The 20775-nt window shown below is 34.8% G+C and overlaps 1 protein-coding gene across 1 annotated transcript; it reads left to right on the forward strand.

Annotated features, from left to right (window-relative positions):
- Positions 1-620: 620 nt before the first annotated feature.
- On the forward strand, positions 621-17625 carry LOC130216160 (uncharacterized). Its single transcript, XM_056448052.1, has 5 exons — positions 621-784; positions 5592-5924; positions 7816-8151; positions 15066-15217; positions 15585-17625. The coding sequence occupies exons 1-5, from the start codon at positions 733-735 to the stop codon at positions 15612-15614; spliced, it is 903 nt and encodes a 300-aa protein (XP_056304027.1). The 5' UTR covers positions 621-732; the 3' UTR covers positions 15615-17625.
- Positions 17626-20775: the final 3150 nt, after the last annotated feature.

Raw genomic sequence — 20775 nt, forward strand, 5'->3', positions numbered from 1 at the left:
GATGGAAGTAATAACTCATCTAATATGGGTACCAGCGCATGTTGGAATTCAGGGCAATGAGGAGGCGGATAAAATAGCTAAAGAATCTCTACAACAAAATGAACCAATTATACACATTTCACTAAGCAGAGCAGAAGGGAAAAGCTTAAACTTAGAAGCTTGTAATAGGAAATGGCAGAAAGTTTGGGAGTCCAATAACACAGGTAGACATTATTATAAGATCCAAAAAACAATAAAGAAAAGCAAAATATCATATAATCTTAGTCGAAGAGAACAAGTTATTTTAACACGTTTAGGAACAGGACATACACATTTAAATCAAACATTATATATAATGGGGAAACATGTCTAACAGAGGAGACAGTGGAACATGTTTTAAAAAGGTGCAAAGCATATAAAAATGAAAGAAGAACTCTTAAAGAGGAATTAAAGGTTTATTAAAAGATGGTTTAGATTCAGGGAGACAAATAAAGGCAGTTAAAAATAGCGAATTATACAATAGAATTTAGGAAACCAGCTAATCTCTTCATACTCCATCACAGTAGGTGGCGATATGCACCTCTAAAGTTGGTTAGCATCTCGCCATAAAACCAAGAAGAATATGCACGCTGCTGGTAAAAACGAGGAACAAGAAGTCTTTTTTTTTCCGCTTATTTTTCATAGTGACCGTTTGAGTTAAAGAACTGCGTCTTATTAATCAAAATATGTTCACCGTGTGCATGCGTCGTCAAAATGACACCTGTCTTAAACTTTTTCTCATGGATCTCGATTGTACTTGTTCTTGGTAAGACTTTCGCTTTGTTTCCACAAAGGCGTCGCCCGCAATCTAAAAACATTTACATATCAGTAGCCACATGCTAATATATTGGTTTTGACTATGCTGCCGTAAGTGATTTGATCATAAAACATAAAATAACAGTAGAGATTAACAGGAAACTGATCTTATAATAGTCATGGGCGCTTTTGAATACTGCTTCATGAAGCTTTGAATCTTTTGCAGAACATTTGATTTGGAATTAGAGCTCGTGTTGTTATCCGAAAGTGATGTGATTTCTTTGTACACAGTTTTCATATTTAAGCATTGTGTTGTGTACCGCACTACGAATGTCAACCCGCAAAACACAAAATGGGGATCATGTTTTGAAATTCCCAACAAACACATTTACGTTGTAGCGATGTCTGAACAATATGGAATAAAATCACTGTCATTAACATTTCGTGCGTAAATAAAATTCACGCATCCGTAATTATAAAATCGTAAAGGAAAACGAAGCGTACTCGTAATTTTACGAGGCTACAATTTCAAAATCTGCGATTAGAACAGACACAGATACGACATTTTGTTTTTCTGTTTGTTTATGACTGATACATTTACGATGGGTGTACTTTACAAACACGAATTAAAGTTTCTCCACGGACACGAAGTCCTGATTACGAGTACGAATCAAACAGCGAGACTTCACTGTCAAAATTACGTCACCGCTTCCACAGGCATTAATAAACAAGCGAGAGTCATCGATCATAACGGCGCGCCTGCTGGACGTTCGAGCTTACACACACCGTCTCAGATAAGATTTCTGTTATTCCCTCTTTGAGAAATGTCCGTCATGAGCTGTAATAAAGGTTGAGACTCAATGAGGTCCTATTTCGCTGTGTTTCTTGGACATTTTACTGAATCAAAATTAAGAACGGGGCGAGGATAGAGAGCTAGCATAATGTCAGTTAACATTACAGGCAGCGAGCGCAGAGTCTCTCAGTGAATCACTGAACGGTGTTTAACTATAACATGACATCTGTTGAATAAGTCACCTTTTTTAAAGCCAGATCGAATATTGATCTATTATGTAATGAAGATATCAGCAAAAGGCAGTTTAAATATTTGAGGGTTTGTGCTCACCAGAAGTTTGTAACGTTAAACATTTATGAGACTATGAATCAAAATAAATAAATAATAAATATGTTAAATATGTGACCCCGGACCACAAAACCAGACATGAGGGGCAATCATCTGAAACAGACCTGTATGTCATCTGAAAGATGAATAATTAAGCTCCTCATTGATGTATGGAGAGGAGATGACAAGATCAGATATATATATATATATATATATATATATATATATATATATATATATATATATATATATATATATATATATATATATATATATATATTATCTTTAAATTTGTACAAAGTAAGGTATTAGTAACTATTGATATAAATGTTTGTTATGTTATTTGTTATTATCTGTTTGTTATATTACTTGATTAAACTGTTAGTTACATTATAGTGTATTACTATAATTAATAAACTATTACCATAAACATTTATATTACCATTTAGCCGTATACTATTCGGTGTGTTTCTCTCTTTCCGTGTGTGTTTGTTCTATATTGGTGATTGTTTAATTACCACATTATATTTTGCTTATTCTGGTTTATTTAATTAATTGATAAGAGTAAAACTTTTCTTTGTTTTATCTACCTATACTGGATAAATCTGTCTAATTTAATTTGTGTTCTCGGTGATCTTAGAGTATTTGAGAGTTATTTAAACAGTTAAAATAGGTGACTTAATCAACATATGTCATGTTATAGTTAAGTGATTCACTGAGAGACTCTGCGCTCGCTGCCTGTAACGTTAACTGACATTATGCTAGCTCTCTATCCTCTGCCCGTTCTTAATTTTGATTCAGTAAAACGTCCAAGAAACACAGCGAAATAGGACCTCATTGAGTCTCAACCTTTATTACAGCTCATGACGGACATTTCTCAAAGAGGGAATAACAGAAATCTTATCTGAGACGGTGTGTGTAAGCTCGAACGTCCAGCAGGCGCGCCGTTATGATCGATGACTCTCGCTTGTTTATTAATGCCTGTGACAGCGGTGACGTAATTTTGACAGTGAAGTCTCGCTGTTTGATTCGTACTCGTAATCAGGACTTCGTGTCCGTGGAGAAACTTTAATTCGTGTTTGTAAAGTACACCCATCGTAAATGTATCAGTCATAAACAAACAGAAAAACAAAATGTCGTATCTGTGTCTGTTCTAATCGCAGATTTTGAAATTGTAGCCTCGTAAAATTACGAGTACGCTCCGTTTTCCTTTACGATTTTATAATTAAGGATGCGTGAATTTTATTTACGCACGAAATGTTAATGACAGTGATTTTATTCCATAGTACAGCGTTGCACTTTTTTCAAAGGCAACGTAGCGACTTACGTGCTCGCTACATTGTTGCAACGTAGAAATGTAAGACGTGAGAAGGCTGTAGCAACGTTGTCGTGTGACATTTGCTCTTCAGTGTTTGGACTCTCAGTAGTGATTATTAAACCACACTGAACTGAGCTAAACTGAACTGAACTTGAACACTACAAACTGAACTACACTGTTCCTATTTACTGTGACCTTTTATGTGAAGCTGCTTTGACACAATCTACATTGTATAAGCGCTATACAAATAAAGGTGAATTGAATTGAATTGAACATTCAGCAACCGTGAGACGACGTTTTAACCTGTAATTATGCTTTTTTTCCCCCTGGCAGTTTATCAATACTGCCTAGAATACAGGATAAACAGTAATAATTTTCCAGTATTGCTTAATATTATATATCTTTTCTTCATTTTTTCCATTTTAATAAACTAACTTCATAAACATAAACATGGGCTAATAATTCTGACTTCAACTAAGTCGACTTAGTTGAAGTCAGAATTATTAGCCCATGTTTATTTTTTCCCCAATTTCTATTTAACGGAGAGAAGATTTTTTTCAACTCATTTCTAATAATTGATTTATTTTGTCTTTGCCATGATGACAGTAAATAATGTTTGACTAGATATTTTTCAAGACACTTCTATACAGTTTAAAGTGACATTTAAAGGCTTAACTAGGTTAAGTTAACTAGGCATGTTAGGGTAATTAGGCAAGTCATTGTATAACGATGGTTTGTTCTGTAGACAATCGAAAAAATTATAGCTTAAAGGGGCTAATAATTTTGACCTTAAAATGTTTCTTAAAAAATTAAAAACTGCTTTTATTCTAGCCGAAATAAAACAAATAAGACTTTTATCCAGAAGAAAAAATATTATCAGACATACTGTGAAAATTTCCTTGCTCTGTTACACATAATTTGGCAAATATTTAAAATAGAGAAAAAAAATTCAAAGGGGGGCTAATAATTCTGACTTCAACTTTATATAAACTTTGAAGTGTAAAAATGCCACACAAATGTATATAATCAAACTTTATTTTTTAGAAATTTCACATTTAATACATAAAGTTCACATCTAATTATAACCAAACTGTATAAAATGTTTATATTATATAAAATATTTATCTATAGTTAAAGGGTAGGCTAAATTAAAATTGAGAAAGTAAACATACAAAACAAGAAACAAGAAAGCAAATCAAAATGCAGACACTGGGCATCTGGACTGGAGAACACAGCAGACAGGGTAGCGCAGCCGAAGGTCAGGCATAGTTGTTGGTACGGAGAAAGAAACAAATCCAGCAGAGAATCCAGTTCAGAAATCCACAGCAAACACAAGTCAACATAGGCAGCGAACAAGAGGACCGATCAGAGCTTGACACAACAGAACTACACCCATGACCACTGATGTCTTCTTTAGCAAGAAGAAATAAAGCAATACTCACTCGGTCTCCTCAGTCGTTGATGAATGAGACGCCGAACACTCTGTTGAAAATTAAACTGATTCACTGATGACGAGTAAATGTTGTACAGTGGTCGTCCATGCCGCCTAAGCACAACCTAAAGAAACAGCCGTTTAAATGGCAACATTATAACACCGTTGTGAAAACCTTCAGCAGCAACGTAGATCCTCAACCTTTTAACAAAGTTGTTACAACGTCATAAAACAGGTCGCTACGTTTAGGCAACGTTGTGTGTTTGTTGGGTTTATACCTTCACAATTATTTTATTAATATTCAGTGCCAGCTAATATGTTTTTTATTTTTGTAATAGCAATGTTGTTATGTCTTAATAGGGGGGAAACGCTTATTTCTTGGGATCTTCACATAAAATTGAATGGTAAAGTTGAGATGTTTAAGAGATGCGCACAATGTGTTAATATTATTTTTCGTCACAGAAACGTAAGCTATATATATTTTATCAGATATAAAATTTTACTTTTAATCTCTATGATAGTTGAGATGTTGAAGAGATGCGCGCACTGTGTTAATATTGAGGTAAAGTTGGTTTTATATTCACACATTTGTTCAGTGACAACTTGTGACATGCTCCCTGTATTGTTTACCATGGTCCTTTGAATATTCGATCTGAAATCACATATAAGTATGACTTCAAAACAACATTAGCACTATTTCATTGACTGTAAACAATGTTGTATGTTGATATTCATTGGCTGCTAATATGATTTCACCATTTAGCATTTGCAAAGAATGTCTGAATGTGAATAAAGCCAACTTTACCGCAGTTGTCTTAATTATTATTTTTGTCACAGAAACGTGAGCTATATATCATAGCAGATAGTATATATAATATTTATTTAACTTTAAATCTCTAGGAAATATTATATATATTTCTTTGACTTATGTTGACTATCTTTTTCAGATGTGACCAGTGTTCATGCAGCTGTTGTGTCCATGTTGGTGTCTGTGACGGAGGGAGAATCAGTCACTCTACACACTGGTGTTATAAAACAACAGCATGAAGACATTAAATGGTATTTTAATTACATCCGCATCGCTCAACTCAATGGAGATTTCAGTGATATGTGTACAGATGTTCAGTGTAATGAAGGCACTGAGAGATTCAGAGACAGACTGAAGCTGGACCGTAAGACTGGATCTCTGACCATCATAAACATCAACACCGCAGACTCTGGAGAATATCAACTAGTGGTCAACGGCAATAGTGGAAAGATCTTTAATGTTACAGTTCATGGTGAGTTATTCAGGAATGTTTGAAGAACTTTTGATTTTCTTTATCTGCACTCTTAATTTAAGGTTACATCAATGGAACCACTTTATTTAATAATAATAAAAAGTGTCATTTTAGTGTTATTCAAATGTAAACCAAACCACTAAGAAAAAGCAAATGGTCATATTAAGAAACCTTTAGAATGTCTATTATTAACAGTGTATTTTGATTCATATGCAGTACTGTATATAGTCTTAAATTAATAACAAAAATTAATAAGCACACGCACTTTTGTCAGTTTACATCAAACATTGATTTAATACTAAAGTTTTTTTAACTTGCTGTTAAGTTTTACAATTTTTATATCATGTCTTATCGTGTCTCTCATGCCTTTATGCCTTTGCCATTTATTTTGCTATTCAATGCCTTTGCCATTCATTAAGTTGCTCACGCGTAAAACGAGACAAAAAGCCGTTTACTCGCACGCACCCGTCAGAATCGGCAGGCTAGCACAGAAGCTCCCTTAAATATACTGAGGTAAAATAAATGCTCATATCATAAAGACATGGCGGGGGAAATGTTATTTAATGCAGTGCTGCTTGTACAATCTGAGACCCACTTTATATCTGATATCACTCAGCCAGTGGAGATCGCTGCTTTTTAAAGAAAACAGACCTTAAATGCGCCGATTTTTGCATTGGCATACAGTTCACCAGAAGCCCTTTACCCAGGTTACTGGTAAAATTAAAAGTCCTATTAGCATACTTCGGCATATACCCTATATCGAATCAATTCCATGCGTGTTCAATAAAAAAGGTCAGGACAGTGTTTTCTTCAATGTCAAACATCATAACAGTTTATTGGATAGAAATGAATTATTTGGATGTAACTTTACAAAACGGACATAACTTTTTGGATGTTCTTTTCTATTAATATAAAAACCTAATTTAAAAGTGTTTACTTTGTTTTCTTTGACTAATATTTCAATTTGTTTGATAATCTAAAACATTAAAATGTAGGAATAGGTTTTTAAACCACAGCGGTTCGAACTGTAGTTCTGCCGAATGACTAAAAAATTATCAGTATTGATGGTAAAAACTGTACATTCTAGTCAAATCATTCTTCTGCAATCTTATACCAAAAACAGAAATAAGGGCAGTATTAATAGCTATAAATGTGGGAGAGCGTTGATATTATGTGATTGTACTGTATTGCAATATGGAACAATTAAATGTTGATGTTAAATCAAAAGTAATTCACAAATACTTGATAATGAAATGATTCAATGACAATAATTCTCTATAGTTACAACTGAATTAGTTACAAAATAACTGTATAAAATGATAAAATATGAAATGATAAAGCATATGAGATAAACTGTACCCAGCTTAAATGTAAAATTAAAGTTACCAGAGGTAGAAGGAGAGACACAGGGGGAGGGAGAGAGAGACTAAGAGAGCAGGCCCAGAAGTTAGCCTGATTGCAGTGGAGTTAGATAAGATAGACTCCAGAGGAGCAAAGGAGGAAAGCAGACCAGGAAAAGACAGGCCAGGAAAAGAAAAGAGCCAGAGCAGAGTTTTACACCTATTTTGTATCTTTCTTGACCATGTAACTAAAGCCCAAATACTAAGACACTCAAACTGACCAATCAACATGTGACCACATCGTAAAACCCTTAAAGTCCACACACCAGGCCCTGATCTTATCAGTATCTGCCTTTGGAGTCAGTATGGACCTTCTTGAGTAAAAAAAAACATGTTTTGTTATATAAACAAAAGCATATGATCATTTAGCCTCTTACAAAATTAAAATATTTTGCACACCACTGTATATACACATACATGCATACTTAGTTTTGCATTATTTTTTACCAAAAGTCATATCATAAATTATAATCTGTTGGTTTGATTTTTAGATGATCCTGATGCTCATCGTTATCAAATAAAGGAAAACCAGGGAGAATCTGTCACTCTTGATCCTGGCATGAGAAGAGAACGAAATGTTGGGATTAAGTATTTTTTTTATGACATTTTCATTGCTGAAATCACTGTAAATCAGAGTCAGAGCTGCGCTGATGTTCAGTGTAAAGAGAGATTCACAGACCGACTGAACCTGGACAATGGAACTGCATCTCTGACCGTCACGAAGACCAAAATAACAGACTCTGGAAATTATACATTAGAGATTTTCATCTGGAGTGACGATCGCTTCAGCATCATCAGAGAGAAGAGATTCAACCTTACTATCACTTGTGAGTATTTTTTTCCCTTTTCCTTAATTTTCCTTGAGGGGGATATTAAAACTGTTCATTATACTTTAACCTAAATATCGTTTAGTAGAGTGTAAAACTTTGACTTTCAAGAACTTTGTTGTTGTTGTTTTCACTGTACTCTGAAGCTGGATTTGGCCTCATACTGCTTCAGAATGTGCAGTATCTTTTTGCCTTGTGCAAACATTGAACACAACTATCCTTGTTTGTAAATAAATATAGTAGGGCTGCATGATATTGGAAAAGTCTTACATTGCAATATTTTATTTTGCTGCGATTTATATTGCAATATAAATAAAATTTTTGCAGATGACTTGTATAGCTCTGTTTGGAATAAAATCATTAACTTTGATTCAAATAATCTTGTAGTGGAGGAGGGAATCAAAGAAAATGCAAGAATAAAAAAATGAGAGCAAAGAGAAGTGAAATACAGTTGAAACCAGAAGTTTACATACACTCTAAAAAAAGGAACATAACAATTAAAAAAAAAATGTCTGATGGTAAATCATACTAAACGTTTACTATTTTAGGTCCGTTAGGATTACCTTAACGATTTACATTTGCTAAATGCCAGAATAATGAGAGAATTTTTAAAATATATTTTTTCTTTAATTTCTAGACTGTCAAAAGTTTACACACATTTCCTTTGTATTTTTTTTAGCTTTGCTTTTAAACTGTATAACTTTGGTTACAGTTTTTGGTACACTTAAAGTGTTTTGGGTATCCTTCCACAAGCTTCTCACAATAGTTTGCAGGAATTTTGGCCCATTCCTCCTGACAGAATTGGTGTAACTGAGTCAAATTTGTCTTGCTCGCACAAGCTTTTTCAACTATTGCCTACAAATTTTCTATAGGATTGAGGTCAGGGCTTTGTGATGGCCACTCCAAAACATTCACTCTGTTGTCCTTAAAGCACATTTTAACTAATTTGGCAGTATGCTTAGGGTCATGGTCTGTTTGGAAGACCCATTTGTGGCCAAGTTTTAATTTCCTGGCTGATGTCTTGAGATGTTGCTTCAGTATTTCTACATAATGTTCTTTCTACATGATGCCATCTATGCTGTGAAGTGGATCAGTCCCTCCTGCAGCAAAACAGCCCCACAACATGATGCTGCCACCCCCATACTTCACAGTTGGGATGGTGTTCCTAGGCTTGTAAGCTTTCCTCTTTGTCCTCTAAATGTAACACTGGTCATTAAGGCCAAACAGTTCAATCTTAGTTCCATCAGACCACAGGACGTGTCTCCAAAAATTAGTCTTTACCAGTGTAATTTAGCTAATTGTGATCTGCCTTTCTTTGTTGACTCTGGCTTGTTGATTTTCCCATCTTGTCACACAAGGAAGCAGTGTGTTTGAGGTTTTCCTTGAATACTATTCTACAGTTAACCTCCAATTAACTCAAATGTTGTCAATTAGCCAATCAGAGACTTCCAAAACCTTGACACCATCATCTGAGCTTTTTCAGAGGTGTAATAATCTTATTGTATGTAAACTTGACTTTCAAAAAAAGTTATAACAATTTCTCCAAATATCTCTCTCATTATTCTGCTATTAAGCATAACAGAAACAAATTTGATAATCCTAACTTACCTAAAAGAGAAATTGTTTATTGACATTAACATCTGTGTTTTTTAAAATGGTTATGTGCCTTTTTGTACAGTGTATGTAAACTTCTGGTTTCAACTGTAAGTAGTCAGATATTTAGGTACAGTAATACGATACGATACTATCATGATATTTTGCCCCCGATAATTATAGATCCCGATATCCACGATGTATCACAAGAAAACGATCTACAACATGTCATATTTGTAAATGAAGAGGGAAAAATGAATCAAAAAGTTATAAGATATATTTTTTGTATTAACAGCACATATATTTCTTAGAATTGCAACATTGATATATGCATGATCTGCCATTACGAGAAGCGCCGCCTCATGCATATCGCTATTTTGTCCTGCACTTATTATTGAATAATCAAATGTGAAGTAAAATGTAAATGCTGACCAACAATAATAATCACAACTCCACATTGCAGATTCTGTGATGTGACTATTGCGAATGCACACATTGTTAAATCGATGCTGAAACGATATATTGTGCAGCCCTAAAATATAGGCCAAGTTTCACTATTTAGCTAAATAAATAAAAATAAACTGAATGAACTAAAAAAATGGAAGCCTCCTCAATGTGTTCATGCAGCAGTAGCATGTCAATCACTTATGAGGGTTTCAGATTAATGCATCTTTGCTTGAGTATGTGGCCTTAAATACTGAAATCTTTCTGATGGAGTGCTAGAAGCCTGTAGTTCCATGCATTAACCAGACGAGGATTAGCTTCTGACCTTTTGCCTGTAAATAGTTTTTTATTTTAATCATTCTTGTTGCTTTTGTGCAGTAACAATTATAATAATAATACATTTTATTTATATAGCGCCTTTGTGACAAAAAGAGATAGTACAAGCAGATAAATGTAGAGACAGCATTAGATACACAAACATACGAGAAGACAGATATAACAAACTGTAAATAAAAAAACAAGACATAAGAGAGAAATGAGCAGAGTGCATCAAATAAAGTGGTCAGTTTGTCAGATCAGAAGTGAAGCATTCAGAAAATAAGTGAGTTTTAAGTAGAGATTTGAATTCTGAGATATTAGCAGAACGGAGTGAGCCGGGTGGAGTGTTCCAGAGTTTGGGTGCAATAACACTAAATGATCTGATACACCTTAATAAAATGGGAAAGGTTGGTGATATTAACGTCCTGTTTGTGGCACATTAGTATATGTGAGGGGGCAAACTTTTCAAGATGGGTGGTGACCATGGTGGCCATTTTGAAATCCGCCATCTTGGATCCAACTTTTGTTTTTTCAGTGGGAAGAGGGTCATGTGACACATCAAACTTATTGGGAATTTCACAAGAAAAACAATGGTGTTTACATCCGTAGTTTCAGGTGCTGCATATCTTGTATCTTCACACTATAGACAATTGTCTTCAGATGACCCCAAAGATAAAAGTCTAAGGTGGTCAGATCGGGAGACCTTGGGGGCCATTCAACTGGCCCACGACGACCAATCCACTTTTCAGGAAACTGTTCATCTAGGAATGCTTAGACCTGACACCCATAATGTGGTGGTGCACCGTCTTGCTGGAAAAACTCAGGTAACGTGCCAGCTTCAGAGCATTAAGAGGGAAACACATTATCATGTAGCAATTTTAAATATCCAGTGGCCTTGAGGTTTCCATTGATGAAGAACGGCCCCACTATCTTTATTGTCTATGGTGTGAAGATACAAGATTTGCAGCACCTGAAACTACAGATACTGAAAGCCTGTGCTGGCATTTCTCCTGCGACGTTGCTATCAGTGTGTGAAGAGTGGGAGAAGAGGGTTGCATTGACAATCCAACACAATGGGCAGCACATTGAACACATTTTATAAGTGGTCAGAAACTTGTAAATAACTCATGACAGAATAAAGTTACGTTAAAAACAAGCACACCATTGTTTTTTGTGTGAAATTCCCAATAAGTTTGATGTGTCACATGACCCTTTCCTAAAAACAAAAGTTGGATCCAAGATGGCTGACTTCAAACTGGCCACCATGGTCGCCACCCATCTTGAAAAGTTTGCCCCCTCACATATACTAATGTGCCACAAACAGGATGTTAATATCACCAAACATTCCCATTTTATTAAGGTATATCCATATAAATGGCCCACCCTGTGTTGTGGGCCTTTTATATGGTGCAGGTTAGGGGTGGGCGATATGACCTAAAATTAATATCACGGTATTTTTCATCTTTTGAACGGTGACGGTATAATATCACGGTATTACTTTCAATAGCAAAATAATATACATCTCAAGGAAGAACGGACAAAAGAAAGTCTCACTTTTATCACTCTTTAAAAGTTTTGGTTTGGGTCATTGTAAATGCTCAGTCTCGTTATGAGCTGATCTTCATTTCTCTGTGTTGGTGGAATAAAGCAGGCGAGTCAGCCGCACCAATTTATGAGCAGACAGAGCAGGATTCTCATGATGACCACCAGCGCAATTCCGCTCTTGTTATGAGCCGTAGTTTCAGTGTAAACTTAGTAAAGGTGAGTTTCTTTGGCGATGATGTCTACAGTATTAGACTTTATATTTAGCGGACATTTGCGCTGAGCATGCGGTGAATGCAACGCATCGAGATTCGGGCACCTTCTCCAAAAACACTCGATTGATCTCAGCTGGCGGATCAACATTTACCTCATGTTATGATCGCTGTCATCTGCGCCATTATTATTATTATAACTTTAGGTGAGGTTTGCAAACCTGTGCACTTTTCACTCTTCAGCCCTTTGCATTTCCTGCAGTAACAAAAGCTCCCTGTTATCTGACAGCGGGAAGCGTTGAGTGATTGACAGCTAATAACCAATACTTCAGCAGGGTAGCGCGATTCAGCAAGTTTTTAGAGAAAATCAAATCAGATTGCACTACAACCATTATATTCAGACTAGGGGTGTGACGGTAACCGCATCACCGCCATAATGAGATGTCAACCGCAGTGATGTGGTTATTACAGTCATCACCGCCCATTTTAGTTTAGTATTTATTTTTGCTTGTGAATCTTTCAGGATTGTATAGAAAAACAGAATAAACTTAATAAAAGGAATAAAAGGCCTGCCCTGAGTATTTTCCACTTAAATTACAAATTTAGATTACAAAACGAAAACACTGAATCCTTTTTATAACCAGCATAGGCTGTTTTTTTTTAAGCTTATTTTAATAAAGCAGACCTACTAACTCAAATCAATCGCTCCACAGAAAATAAGCATTTTTAACGCACCGCTGTAATTTCTATATCCCAATCCCTTTATCAACATTTTTAATACAAGTCATTATTTTAAAGATTATGACATGAGAATATAATTTTACCTCAGCGCTGCACTTTTCTCCTTCGCCCTCGCGCTGAGTTCAGGTGACGGAGTGTTGTGAAGTAGTTAAAGTCTCCTCAGTTTAATTTACAGTGTCAAACTGGCACAAGAATATCAGTATGTTAATATAGGCTTTGCTAAAAGGCTGGTCAAATGTGGGTCTTTTTTTACAGAAGCTATAAACAGACGCGCATGCTGCGACCGGTGAGTCGATGAGTCAACAATCGCATATATGTTGACTTATTTAAAGTAGGCTATAGGCTTTAGCATATAATAATTGTGTGTAAAGAAGTTTATTAAAAATGTAGCTAATATATCACAGGGGTTTGTGTAGCAATTACAGTGGAGCATTAATTAAATCCTTTTTTTCCTGTGGAGCGAAACAAACACACAGTTGTGTAGCAGATGGAGACGCACAAAAAATATACAATTCAGATATTTTCGTCGGAAGAAAAATATTCTTTGAACGAATTTAGTTTTGTACAATTTGTATCTTAGTTTTTGTCGGTCAGTTATTTACAAAATAAACAAGAATAACTAATAAACTTTGAGGTGAAGCGATGTGCCTCAGGGTCCGCTATATGCCGCGGCCAAAACACAAACTAAATACAATCGTAATATAAATAAAATAAAAGTGAAATATTCAGTTTTGAATATGGAATCTTTGTTAACTGTATGATCAAAATTAAAAGAGCAGCCTATTTGAAATATTCGAAACTGAATATTTCACTTTTATTTTAATTACGATTGTATTTAGTTTGTGTTTTGGCCGCGGCATATAGCGGACCCTGAGGCACATCGCTTCACTTCAGTTTATTAGTTATTCTTGTTTATTTTTTAAATAACTGACCGCCAAAAAGTAAGATACAAATTGTACAAAACAAAATTCGTTCAAAGAATATTTTTCTGCCGACAAAAATATCTGAATTGTATATTTTTGTGCGTCTCCATCCACTACACAACTGCAGTGTTTGTTTCGCTCCACGAGAAAAAAGGATTTAATTAATGCTCCACTGTAATTGCTACACAAACCCCTGTGATATATTAGCTACATTTTTAATAAACTTCTTTACACACAATTATTATATGCTAGCCTATAGCCTACTTTAAATAAGTCAACATATATGCGATTGTTGACTCATCACCGGTCGCAGCATGCGCGTCTGTTTATAGCTTCTGTAAAAAAAGACCCACATTTGACCAGCATTTTAGCAAAGCCTATATTAACATACTGATATTCTTGTGCCAGTTTGACACTGTAAATTAAACTGAGGAGAGTTTAACTACTTCACAACACTCCGTCACCTGAACTCAGCGCGAGGGAGAAGGAGAAAAGTGCAGCGCTGAGGTAAAATCATATTCTCAAGTCATAATCTTTAAAATAATGACTTGTATTAAAAATGTTGATAAAGGGACTGGGATATAGAAATTACAGCGGTGCGTTAAAAATGCTTATTTTTATATATCTGCGCGGTTAACCGACATACCGCATGATTTCTTCCATTACCGTCACAGCCCTAATTCAGACACACAAATGCTTCCAAATATATTATGAGGGCGCATAGATTACATTTCGGGCGCTCATGCGACCAAAATGGTTGCAATTTCGAGCCCTGTAGTATAAGGACATGTATTCAGACCACAACTGAACGTTTGAAGAAAATTGAATGCCTTATTATTTAGAATTAGCTATTATTGATGTATATGCAGCCATTCAAGGCGCATAATTGATTTATACCGGTATTGATGGTATTAGAAAATCCATGTCGTGGCGCAATGTCACACCGGTGATGACTATGACACCGGTGTACCGCCCACCCCTAGTGCAGGTCTCTAGTTTTAACTCAGAGTTTGGTTAAACTTCTTATTGAACCTGACCCCTGATGACCAAAGCAGAAAAGTGTGAATGTGAATCAAAGCTGTTGTTAAATACTAAAAGGAAGATCCTTCACTCTCTGATAATAATCACTGTTTCTTTTCAGCTCCTCCACCTTCACATCTGTCTGGAGGTGCAGTAGCAGGAATAGTTGTGCTGGTTGTTGTCGTCGCTGCTGCTGCTGCTGCTGCTGCTGCTGCTGTTGGTGGTGTGATTTACTATCTTTGCTACAGAAAAAAGGAAGCACCAGCACAGAATGTAAGACTTACTAACGTGATCTCACGACAAAACATAAGTATTTTACGTTTTGTCATTTTAGTGGCTATTTCATACAAATTTGTTATACGAATTAGCCACTGAATCAAACAGTTACGAATTGCTATGTGATTGTGTTGGAATTACACACAGTTCATTTAACAAGATGTGGAATATTTTGAACAAAATAAACTCTAATTGGTATTTAAAAGTATAGTTTACCCAGAGATGAACATTCTGATATAATTACTTACACTTGACTTCATCACAATAAACAGTTTAATAAACAAACAACAGCAGGAAGCACAAACCCAAGACCTCTTTAGCAGGTCTAACCATTTCTTTTACAATTTGTGAATTTTTCCAACAGGAAGACGCTGCTGCAGAGAATATGCTATGAGAGAATCGTGAAGAGGTGAATAACAGATAAACAAGCTGAGCTTCAGCTTTCTGTGCTCAACATCTTGTTAACGGGACAATTCCTCAACACAGAAGCCTGTGGCCAGAATTAATACACAATTTATACACTCTGTCCAGGATCCCAGAGACCTGCACCAAGAACGGTTACTCATGCACCTTACAGAACTCATCATTGAATTATAAACTCTTAAAATGGACATTATTTAAATCTAAAGATGCACATGAAGCTTATGCGCAAACCTGGAATATCCCATAAAACCTTTGCAAACAAGCACAGTTTCCATCCACAGAGTCAAATTAGCCGCTTCTTGATAAACTGACTGCAAATATCCCAAAACAAAAAGGAGTTTGCTGTTGCAGGAGAAGCCAGTGTGAGGCTTTTTTTCTAAATATAAATATGGAAATATCAATAATTAATCATAATTAGTTATCATTAATTATAATATTTACATAGGCTATATGCTTTTACGTGACGTCTTTGGGTCAAGTGTTTATTTGTTCAAAAAATAGGGATTTCTGTGTCATATGAAATAACCTGGTTAGAATATAAAACTACACAGCATGTAGCAAGACCTGCATGATTAGGGACTCCAGTTATGAGCAGATACTCAACTTCAAGTGTGATATAAATAATGCTTTATTAACTACACTAAAACACTTTAATCTTACATAAACACAATCAGTTGGTATAGAAAAAGGCATTAAGGAGTACAGAATAAAAGCATGAAGTTATAGCAGTATTTAATATTCACCCTGAAGGAAACACCAGTTTAATAATGCAAACACCTTTGCTAAAAGGTTTAGATGACGCTTAATGTATGTGTTACAGACACTGGAATATTTCATAATATCCCATTTCAGACAACAACATGTTACATATCAGCGCAGTAAAAACACTGATATTCAATAACTTATAATACTGTAAAAGGCCCTTTACCCGAATAGCTTTCAAACTTTAACACATAGCTCTTTAACTCTATTTCTTTAACTAAACCCAAGAAGAAAGCTAAAAATGGTCATTTTGCTTTTGAGTTTGCTGTCACAAGTGACTGGAATGTGCTAAAAATGCCGCTGAAATTCTAATCCAATATCTCAATCTGTGCACTAACAAATTGCTAGCAAGTGTTTTAACTATGCTTATATGTATATAGTAATTTAGTTTTTTTCTTGTCTCTCAGGTATTGTTAGATATTCTGCCAGGCCGTCCAATAAAATAAGAATTGTTCTTAATTATTAGCCTGGTAGAGTGAATGATGAGTGTTTACAGACAGCTGTTTGGTTTGGTTAACAGAAAAGATATCCTTTATTTTGATAGAGACGCCATGTTCTGTTTTTAAAGAGGTGTTTCCCTAGATTTCTATATGCAATACATTACAAAATGTTTAAAGAATGCTTTATATTTCAGTATAATATACTGAAAAGTTTTCCCAGACGCTTGCAGTGATTTAGCAGACAATAGAGGTACCAGATAGTAATTATCAGATAGTATTATAAACCCATTTAGGTTTGCTTGCATGTCAGTGAAGCTGCTCTATGAATCTCCTCGTTCAATACATTTCTGTTAAACTGAATCCTCTGTGAATCTAAAAACAAGTATTATGTGTGGCTGAGAGTTCCTTAGGAACTGAACTCTTATTTGACTGTTATTCATTGTATTCTTTCTTAAGCTGCCTTAAACTGCATTGTATAAAGTGCTGTATGTTGTCAGTATTGAGTAGAAATGTAGTAAGATATATAGACAGTTAAATGTGGGGTTTTGGCTTGTCCAGTTTATCTCAATCTAAACTATTCTGTGACATTTTAAAACTTTACACCCTTATTTTTATACTAAAATCTTCTTTACAGTATACTTCGAATAATGTTTCAGTTTTTACCTTGTCTGTTAGTTTACTGAACTTGCTCTAAACAGGACTTTAAGCTTTGCTGTTGTCTCAGGATTATTTTGATTATTATTACATCTCATTTTGAAATTAAAGTGCAGTTTAATAGAGTGACTTTCATTGTCAGTTTTACTTTGTTTATATGTTATTATATTAAATTATGTATCTAGAAATAAGCCTGTAAAATAACAGGAAACATTTTGAACCTAACTTACCTTGTCATTTCCATATAATTTATATACAAATTTTCCAACTTGTAAAAATGCAAACAAAAGTGCATTTATTAAGCTCAAATACAAAGGTGATGGCTATACAACCGATTATAAAGCATCAAGGCTTCCTCCCAACTGGATTGCAAAAGGGATCATTACTGTGAGATTTTATTACTTGCTGATCTGTGACGACATCTACTGGTCACACTCATGAACTGCACATGAACGGTTTTACTTTTGGTTCTGCAGCTGCAGCAATTGATTCCCATTTAGTTATTTTAGGAAAATGACATGTATAATTAAATACTTATAATTATTAGAATCACAGCACTACTGTTCTTTTTAAATATGGAAAACTTTCTTCAGGCAATCCATCTCATAAAAACGTTGTGATAGTAATTGTAAAACAAACATCACTGCTTATTATTCACATACACACTCATATATTTAACATATTTTACATTGACAATTTGCACATAACAGCTGCACATATAACGTATATAGTAGTATATTTGTACATACTCTTGTAAATTTGCATTCGCTATTTACTTCTATTTTTATATGTATATTTATTATCCATTTTTATCCTGTCTCTGTCATTCTGTTGCACTGTAGAAGCTCTGTCACGAAAACAAATTCCTCGTATGTGTGAACATACCTGGCAATAAAGCTCCTGAATAAACCAGTAAGACATGAAAAATCTCCCAAATAAACTAAATAATTTAAACCTTTAGATTTTTTTACAAAGTGTCTCATGCAGGGCTTCTGCGTGGTCTTAAAAAGTCTTAAATCTCAAAATCCAAAATTTAGGCCTTAAAAAGTCTTAAATTTACTGAAATATTGTGCTGTAGGTCTTGAATCTTGCAGGTCTTAATTTTTAATTAATTTTAATTAAGAAGGAAATTTTAACTCTATTTATCATAATGGTTTAATTATTTACCTTACGATAACATTTGTTTAAAATTTCTCCATGTATTTACTGCTGAGGACACTGACCTGAACAGATTGTTGTGCATAGATTTAGTTTATTATAGTTTTTAAAACATATAATTTTCTTTTTTATTTTAAAGAAAGTTTATGTTAAAAAAGGTGTATGAATACAAGTAGAGCTTGTTTGTTTTTACACAATATTTAAAACATTTTGCTATGAAATAAAATCTAAAATATTTTAATACTTTAATATTTAATATATTAAAGTATTTAATTATAAAACAAATATTTGATAGGGCAAATGAAAATCTTTTCTGTCTAGGCCATTCGAAAAAAAATCCTTAGCGTTTAACATTTTATGGGTCTAAAATTGCATTCATAATTGTCTTAAAAAGTCTTAAATTTAACTCTGTGAAACCTGCAGAAACCCTGTTATTAGAGATATTAAATACAGCCTAATAATGTTCTAATAAAATCAGTGGGCTAATTATTTATTACTGTAATGAAGCTACAGATTTAGTACAGATGAGGTTTTGAAATAAACCCAAAATAAATATTTTTTCTATTTTACACACTGCATATGGAAATAAATACAATTCAAAGTCTCGTTTATCAGTTCTTTTGCTTTTTGTGATCATCACAGGAAAATGTTGCTGATAATTCTAATAACATTTATTTGATGGGCATATGAGAGATTCATAACTCAGACTCAAATTAGGCCACTGAAACAATAACATCACTTTCATACTGAAGAGAATGAAACAAGGTAATGGAGAACCGTGATGAAGCGAATAAACTCAGCGCTAATGAGCTGATTCTCCTCGCAGGCAGGGTTAAAAATAATATAGACTAGTTGATGAAATAGTTGATGGTTAATTTTTTTTGTCTCCTCTTGATTTTTTTTTAAAGTAAACTAGGCTTTCAATTCAGTTATTATTTTTTAAGTAAGAGTTTTTGATAAATGCCATAACCACACAAGTGCTCTTCACAGTCTGCTGGAGGTGTTTTTATTGGCATTGTTGCTGATGCTGGAAGAGATTAAAAGCTATGGTTTAACAGTTAAATGTTGGTTTAGAAGGGTGGGATTTCTCTTAGTATTCCGTCAGCCAGGGCCAACTTGATTTAAAATATACAGATCTAGTCATTGATATAGAATTATTTCGTTCTGTTCCGGCTCAGCGAAGCCAGCACAGGCTTTCAGTATCTGTAGTTTCAGGTGCTGCAAATCTTGCATCTTCACACCATAGACAATAAAGATAGTGGGGCCATGATACATCAATGAAAACCTCAAGGCTACTGGATATTTAAAATTGCTACATGATAATGTGTTTCCCTCTTAATGCTCTGAAGCTGGCACGTTCCCTGAGTTTTTCCAGCAAGACGGTGCACCACCACATTATGGTTGTCAGGTGCGAGCGTTCCTGGTTGGTTGTCGTGGATTGGTTGTCGTGGGCCAGTTGAATGGCCCCCAAGGTCTCCCGATCTGACCACCTTAGACTTTTGGGTCATCTGAAGACAATTGTCTATGGTGTGAAGATACAAGATATGCAGCACCTGAAACTACGGATGCAAACACCATTGTTTTTCTTGTGAAATTCCCAATAAGTTTGATGTGTCACATGACCCTCTTCCGATTGAAAAAACAAAAGTTGGATCCAAGATGGCCGATTTCAAAATGGCCACCATGGTCACCACCCATCTTGAAATGTTTGTTACTAATGTGCCACAAACAGGACGTTAATATCACCAACCATTCCCATTTTATTAAGGTGTATCCATATAAATGGCCCACCCCGTACAATCAGTCATGTAAATCCCACAAAATTTAAATATCTTAAAATTAATTTACTAAAAACAAACGCTCTGTTATTTACTGTATCTACTGCATTAATGATTGGCTTTACTCAAATTCTCTGAAACAAAACTTGATTATTAAATCTTTCATTCACGTCACACTTCCGAACCGCTTCCCTTCATCAGTAGCAGAAACTGTCATCCATGCATTTGTCCCTTCACACATTGACTACTGTAATGCCCTTTTCATTGGTCTGCCTGCCAGCCTCATCTCCAGATTACAATAGATTCAAAACTCTGCGGTTAGAATACTCACTCATACCAA

Source organism: Danio aesculapii, chromosome 22, assembly GCF_903798145.1.
Source record: "Danio aesculapii chromosome 22, fDanAes4.1, whole genome shotgun sequence".
Classification (NCBI taxonomy): Eukaryota; Metazoa; Chordata; class Actinopteri; order Cypriniformes; family Danionidae; genus Danio; species Danio aesculapii.